Below are 1,193 nucleotides of genomic sequence, written 5' to 3' on the forward strand. Positions count from 1 at the left end.
CGCTGCTCCCTGGAGAGGGGTAAGCCAGAAGCCAAACGCTTCTTTTGGAAAAAGGCTTTGTGTGCTGGTGCACAAGGATTGTTGCAAACGCGTCTGGTCAGCACAACGGCTCGTCAATAGCTGGTCTGCTCCACTTTTCTACTCAAGGACAGTTAGTATAAGCCATCAACACACTGATGTGGAACAGGCAGTGCCTTGTACTTTCCTCCAGGTCTCCCCAACCAACACAAAAGAAAGCTTTTTTTTTAAAAAAAAAATTTTGCTGCATCATTGTTTAACAGTAGAGTTCCTACCAGTTTCAGTGATTTTGAAGGATGCTCAAACATTAGGTAGTACCTTACACCTATTCAGTAAATCCAAAGAGCTGAAGAACACGCATTATTCCCTGTAAAAATCAAGAGTGCGAGTCTTACTTGCCCATGCTCAGCATGTCTACACAGCAGCCTCTTCTCTCAGCTGTCCTCAAACTCATCCTGACTTGAATCTCATCTCTACCGGGTCTTCATTCACTGCACCTGGAGGAGTGCAGCACCATGCAACTCCTTAAGAAAAACAATGCAGCTGCAGCTTAAATAGACACCCGTGTCCCGTTCTCTGCTGTGCCAACCGAGCTGCAGATGGTGCTACCAACAGAAAAAGCAAAGGTAAGTTCTGTGAGTAGTAAAAAGAAGCTAAGCATTAAGATCTACATATCCGCCCACACCTACTCATGAATTCTTACCCCCTCCTGATGGAAGAGGAGGTATTTTTCTAACTTCCATGTTTATTTTTGACAACACTGGCTTCTCCAAGCTTGACTGATTATTCTTCCCCTCATTTCACCTGTAATGAATGATCATGTTTTCAGATGTCCAAACCTGCTATCGCTGACCCTCGCTGGATGCGGCCATGTTACAGACGAGTGCATCTTGCTGCTCCTCAAGAACTGCCCAAACCTCAGGACACTCCAACTGGAAAACTGTGTGCGGATCACTGACCAGACGCTAGAAGCAGTGACCCTCTACGGGAGATCACTGCAAAGGCTCCATGTGGATTTCTGCCGGAACATAACACAAACCGGCCTAGAGAGAGTCAGGGAAAAACGTCCTTCAGTAACGCTGAGAGCAGAGAGAAGTGCTAACATGATTCCAGACAGTAAGCCAGGAGAAAAGCTGATGCTTGAAAAAGCATCAAGAAAATTGGTTCAGCTTTAA

At 45.7% G+C, this 1,193-nt stretch overlaps 1 protein-coding gene across 1 annotated transcript in view; it reads left to right on the forward strand.

The window, feature by feature from the left end:
- Positions 1-1,193, forward strand: part of FBXL22 (F-box and leucine-rich repeat protein 22) — a 3,821-nt gene extending 2,628 nt beyond the window's left edge. Inside the window, exon 2 of the mRNA XM_010134765.1 lies at positions 848-1,193. Within this exon, the coding sequence (XP_010133067.1) occupies positions 848-1,193 (346 nt within the window). The remainder of the gene's footprint in view (positions 1-847) is intronic.

Source organism: Buceros rhinoceros, unplaced genomic scaffold (genome assembly GCF_000710305.1).
Source record: "Buceros rhinoceros silvestris isolate BGI_N320 unplaced genomic scaffold, ASM71030v1 scaffold27414, whole genome shotgun sequence".
NCBI lineage: Eukaryota > Metazoa > Chordata > Aves > Bucerotiformes > Bucerotidae > Buceros > Buceros rhinoceros.